General features: G+C 38.2%; 1 protein-coding gene across 5 annotated transcripts in view; it reads right to left on the bottom strand.

Annotated features, from left to right (window-relative positions):
• Positions 1 to 2,001: 2,001 nt before the first annotated feature.
• The window catches only part of LOC107555115 (syntaxin-2-like), a 19,286-nt gene continuing 15,318 nt past the window's right edge, over positions 2,002 to 5,969 (bottom strand). For 3 of the 5 annotated variants that reach the window (XM_016237815.1, XM_016237813.1, XM_016237812.1), the window contains 3 exons: positions 3,877 to 4,014; positions 3,666 to 3,776; positions 2,696 to 3,203 (listed from right to left, as the gene is read on the bottom strand). In XM_016237815.1, coding sequence (XP_016093301.1) covers positions 3,066 to 3,203; positions 3,666 to 3,776; positions 3,877 to 4,014 — 387 coding nt within the window. In that variant the 3' untranslated portion in view covers positions 2,696 to 3,065. Of the gene's footprint in view, positions 3,204 to 3,665; positions 3,777 to 3,876; positions 4,015 to 5,969 lie in introns of all 5 variants that reach the window. The other 2 variants (XM_016237814.1, XM_016237817.1) reach the window with 2 other exon arrangements.

The following is a 5,969-nucleotide window of genomic DNA, read 5'->3' as shown; positions in this document are numbered from 1 at the left end:
GGCCATGTTTTACTAAAACAATTAATTTGTGGCCATATAGGCTATATTTCCCACATGTCAAGTGTGGGGCTCTGTAGTACACCAGAAACTTAAAAGTAAAACTTCAATAATCTGGCAACTTTTGGATTGAATTGAAAACCAGCTTCTCTAAAAGTATCAAAATGCAAATTCTTCATACCTATGCATGCACTCACGTTTTCCTAGTTGTCCTTCTCTGTGGTTTCCAGTACACTGCTGCTCAGCCAAACAATGACTCGCACACAGAATGAGAGGAAAGCACTGACTGTCTCATCACTGTTACAAACACTCACTCTCTCCCCTTTCAGCTTCATCTCTTTATTCACTCACCCTAACCAGGTCAGGTGAGATTTTCTTTTATTTACTTTTCACTGGCTCTCTCTCTCTCTCTCTCGTATGTGGATGCTCTCTGACTGTCTCTGAGGCAGGAACATTTCCGTTACATAATGTTTGTGCTTCTGCCCACTCACTCACAGCTCAATAGCAGAGATAGCCAATGTGGCCATGTTTTACTAAAACAATTAATTTGTGGCCATATAGGCTATATTTCCCACATGTCAAGTGTGGGGCTCTGTAGTACACCAGAAACTTAAAAGTAAAACTTCAATAATCTGGCAACTTTTGGATTGAATTGAAAACCAGCTTCTCTAAAAGTATCAAAATGCAAATTCTTCATACCTATGCATGCACTCACGTTTTCCTAGTTGTCCTTCTCTGTGGTTTCCAGTACACTGCTGCTCAGCCAAACAATGACTCGCACACAGAATGAGAGGAAAGCACTGACTGTCTCATCACTGTTACAAACACTCACTCTCTCCCCTTTCAGCTTCATCTCTTTATTCACTCACCCTAACCAGGTCAGGTTAGATTTTCTTTTATTTACTATTCACTGGCTCTCTCTCTCTCGTATGTGGATGCTCTCTTACTGTCTCTGAGGCAGGAACATTTCCGTTACATGTTTGTGCTTCTGCCCACTCACTCACAGCTCAATAGCAGAGATAGGATGTCCTGAAAGCGTCGTCATAAAAAGGCATTTTTTTCAGCTTTCATCATAGTGTAAGTGCATATGGTTTATATAGACTGTTTAATGTGTGTGAGTGTGTTCGAGGGAGATTTTCACAGCTGCTGTGTCCAGGGTAAAATCCCATGAGCATCAATCTATGCACCTGCTTCAGCTTTGTCACACATACTGAGGTTCTCATGGTAACAGTGATTTCTTCATTAACAGAGTGGATGGTTGACTTACTGGACAGTGGGTTTTTTTTGGACATTCTGCATTTACCATAGTGCAAAGACCGTGTCAATAAATTAATGCAGATGGAATGAAGTTGTTATCTATTATCTATTATCAAACACGTTTTACTGCCACTTCAAAGACAAAGAAAATCTTACGACTCCAAACTTTTGCACGCTATTTTATGTGATAAATGATTTTCTTTTATTTACTTTTCACTGGCTCTCTCTCTCTCTCTCTCGTATGTGGATGCTCTCTGACTGTCTCTGAGGCAGGAACATTTCCGTTACATAATGTTTGTGCTTCTGCCCACTCACTCACAGCTCAATAGCAGAGATAGCATGTCCTGAAAGCGTCGTCATAAAAAGGCATTTTTTTCAGCTTTCATCATAGTGTAAGTGCATATGGTTTATATAGACTGTTTAATGTGTGTGAGTGTGTTCGAGGGAGATTTTCACAGCTGCTGTGTCCAGGGTAAAATCCCATGAGCATCAATCTATGCACCTGCTTCAGCTTTGTCACACATACTGAGGTTCTCATGGTAACAGTGATTTCATCATTAACAGAGTGGATGGTTGACTTACTGGACAGTGGTTTTTTTTGGACATTCTGCATTTACCATAGTGCAAAGACCGTGTCAATAAATTAATGCAGATGGAATGAAGTTGTTATCTATTATCTATTATCAAACACGTTTTACTGCCACTTCAAAGACAAAGAAAATCTTACGACTCCAAACCTTTGCACGCTATTTTATGTGATAAACATTCACCAATAACAGAAAGAGACCGTATTGAGCAGTAAGCAACTCACATTTATTTTACAATTCACTTTGTGTGCATTTGACAATATGGTTACATTCCTGTCAGGCACAGTCATATGTAAGATACAAAAAAGAACAGCATACAGTGATTAAAACATGCTTTGTAACATTGTTCACAGATCTGACATCATATTGTGTGGAGCCATCGGTCATATCGAACACATTGTGTAAAAGCTGAAATTAACTTGTGACTCTTGAATACAAACATTATCATTTCTTTTGTTATTAAAATATATCTTAAGTGCACAGTGCTGGATTGTTTTTAACTCCACATTGTCAGTCAAGACCTCCCAAGGAACGAAGTACCCAATGTTACATATTGTATCAAAACATTACTCAATTGTGCAAAATGTATTCACCATCATTGAATAAATAAAAAGACAGAAAATTACCTCTGATTGTTGTAGTGAAATGGCAAAGCATGCAAGTCAAAAAGGAAATTCTTTGATCATAAATCAGTGCCATCTTCTACACAATTCACTGGTAACAAATTCAAGAGCAGTTTTTGAGTTATTGTATGCAGCAGGATATTTTACATTTCAGTCAAAACAAAAACTAAAATGTTCTCTTTTTTTCCAAAGGCACTGTAATGTTAAAGGGAATAAAGTTTTGCTCTAGGTGGCTAATCACTGTAAACTCCAATGAGGATGATAAGAAGAATGATGCTGCACACAGCTCCACAAATGGCAACACAAACCAATTTCTATGACAGACAGAACAAAAAAACAACAGAAAAATTCACTATGTATGAAATTAATAACTAAACGTAAATGTACCCATTTTTGTTATCAAAGGCATTTCATCACTTTTTTTCTAATTGGTTAGAAGCAAATAAACTGGCATTGATTAAAACATATTTGAATCTTTGAGCCATTAAATCTTTCCCATAAAAAGCTGTCACCACATTCAAATGGGATTTAAATAGAGGCAAAGTGATAGTAGACGAGATAGTTAATGATCGGGTACTGGGTGCTACCTTGGAAACCATGCTTAGACAGGATTGGCTGCATTAGAGCTGGAGGAGGCGGAGTTAGTAGTGGTTTTAACAGACAGACCCACAGATAATCCAACAATTAGTGCGACCACAGCAAGCACCACCAAAACAATGAGAGCAAGAATGATGTATTTCTGTATAAGACAAAAAGGTGTTATAATAATTGCATTTTTCAAGAACTTAGTGATGGTTTAAAATTCCATAGAATATTCTTTAGCCTGCAAAGCATATTGTGAAAGGATAAAGCTAAATGTGTTAATCAAAAATTGAAGCATCAATTGAAATATGTATGTGAACATTTTTAAAAGTGAATTTTGAAAGCTGAAAAGGGCTGCTAACTCGTTACCAACCCTCTATGGCTAGTGACAGGTTAGCATAAGTTAGTAACAGTTCAGACATAATCTGAAACATTAAACAGAGCACAATATTGAGACACTTTTTGTGGCCTTTATTCCAGATTAATACAAAAAACACTAAAGACTTCATGAAAAAAAATAAACAGCCTAATCACAACACTACACATTCCGATTAGAAGCAAAGCTATTATATATTATATTGTGGCTTCTAAAACATCTGTATATTTTAAAATATCTTACCCTGCGGGCCTGTGTCTGGTACCTCACAGCTTTCTTGGTCTCCACTTTAGCTTGGCCGACATACTCTACTGCATTGGTTACATTCTTTTCAATGTTGTCAATCATCTCACCCTGTACAACATAAATGAGCGAGTTAATGAACGAATGCTGTATAGGTTAACTAGTAAGTGAACAAACATCAATAAAGATTACTGATTACTGTATACTATACCTGGGTCTCAACAAGCATGGCAATGTCCACAAACATGTCATGAAGCTCTTTAATGCTGGACTCTAGCCGCAAGATGTCTTTATGTCTAGATTCGATCTCATTAAGGGCCTGACGAGTTATCTGAGAGTCAGAGATTATCTGAAAACAGAGATCTTTTAGCAGCCTCTAGAAACTTAAAAAGAGTTACAACACAGCATAAAACAAAGGAACAGATCACCCAAAATTAGACAATTTTGTCATACTCTTTCCCACGTTTTTAAAAACCTGAAGCACTTTCTTGCTTCCAAAAAAAAAAAAAACAACGCGACAGAATCACCTAAAATATCCCAGCCATTCAGAAGTGAGAAGCACACTGCACGCCCAACGAAATGGACAAGGTTATAATCTAATTCATAAATATTAAACCTTTTTAACATTATTAAAACTACATCCTGAGTGACTTGACTCTTTGTCATGGAAAACGCTTGTTGGTTTGCATCGAGTTCTCAGTTTTAACGTACATGTTTGCTTTAATTTATTTTCAAGATCTGAGGTAAAGTGTCTGTTGATGCTTTCAGTATGGCTATAAAAGTCATGCACAATGATATTCAAACTCACATGAAACACTTTTAACATTGAATAAAGCACATACTCAGTACCTGAGGTTATCATTGTCAGTTTGTATGTTGTTGTTCCAGACGTTGCAGAAATAGAAACAGTTTCTAAAACAGAAACTTCACATGTCGCCTTCGTGGCTGGTTAGGACAAAAACTTGGAAAAGATACCTTTTATCATGTGTCACAGCGTCGCGTGTAGTTAGGACACAGTGTAAGGAGAAATTATAAAGAATTGCATTTAATTACAATAAATGGGAAGTCATGTTGACCTTTTTAGTCTTTAGAGAATCATATCGGCCACGTTATGATACTTTTTGGTGTCCTTTTTAAAGTCCCCTGTTATTGTACCCAACCATTCAAAAGTTTGGGTTCAATAAATTATTTTATTCAGCAAGGATGTTTAAATATATGCAGTCTTGATGAGCAGAAAACACTTCTTTCAAAATCCCTCAAAAAATCTTACCGACCCCAAACTTTGAAGTGAAATTGCATAGAAAAACAGGTCAATACGTTGTTCAAAATTTTCACTGTGTACTCCATGTTAGAAATATGAGAGGACATGGGGGTAGCTGGTAACAGAATTATTATTTTTGGCTGAACCCTCTAAAGTGGTCATATGATGCGATTTCAATTTTTCCTTTCTCTTTGGAGTGTTACAAGCACTTGGTGCATAAAGAAGATCTGTAAAGTTGCAAAGACTAAAGTCTCAAATCCAAAGAGATATTCTTTATAAAAGTTAAGAGTCAACCACGCCTACCTAAAACGGCTCGTTCTAACACGCCCCCACATATCTACATCACGATGTGGGAAGATTCGCATAACACCGCCCAAATGTTCACGCAAATAAAGGCGGCGTAAATTTTATTCTCACTGTAGTATTGTTGCTGCCGCCATGTCGTGAAAATGCTGTGTGTTTAAAGAGATATTCTTTATAAAAGTTAAGAGTCAACCACGCCTACCTAAAACGGCTCGTTCTAACACGCCCCCACATATCTACATCACGATGTGGGAAGATTCACATAACACCGCCCAAATGTTCACGCAAATAAAGGCGGCGTAAATTTTATTCTCACTGTAGTATTGTTGCTGACGCCATGTCGTGAAAATGCTGTGTGCTTTGTTGTGAAAGCGAAACTACTTTGGTTGGCCTTCCAAAAGAGGACGATATCCGCTTCGTCATGCCTAGAGCTGATCCGTGCTGATCGCTGAGGAAATACATCAACTTCGCGCTGTGGATCGCCGGATCGGCTTTCACCGTGGACGAAGCGGAGTCCAGCCCGGGGTCGTCACATGTGGTTGCCGTAAGCCCGCCAGCTGCTCCTTCGTCGAATCCACCGGCCGCGCTATTCTCAAGCTCGCCGGCCTCCGCTCACTCTAGCCCGCCGTGTGTGACGCTGTGTTTTGTTGTGAAAGCAAAACTACTTTGTTTGGTCTTTCAAAAGAGGACACGAATAGAAATCAGTGGTTAAGTTGTATTTACAACACTGTTCCAGAACA

This window comes from Sinocyclocheilus grahami, unplaced genomic scaffold, assembly GCF_001515645.1.
Source record: "Sinocyclocheilus grahami isolate Dianchi unplaced genomic scaffold, SAMN03320097.WGS_v1.1 scaffold525.1, whole genome shotgun sequence".
NCBI classification, from domain to species: Eukaryota; Metazoa; Chordata; class Actinopteri; order Cypriniformes; family Cyprinidae; genus Sinocyclocheilus; species Sinocyclocheilus grahami.
Note: the sequence above shows the minus strand (reverse complement) of the source record. Positions and strands in the feature narration are given on the sequence as shown.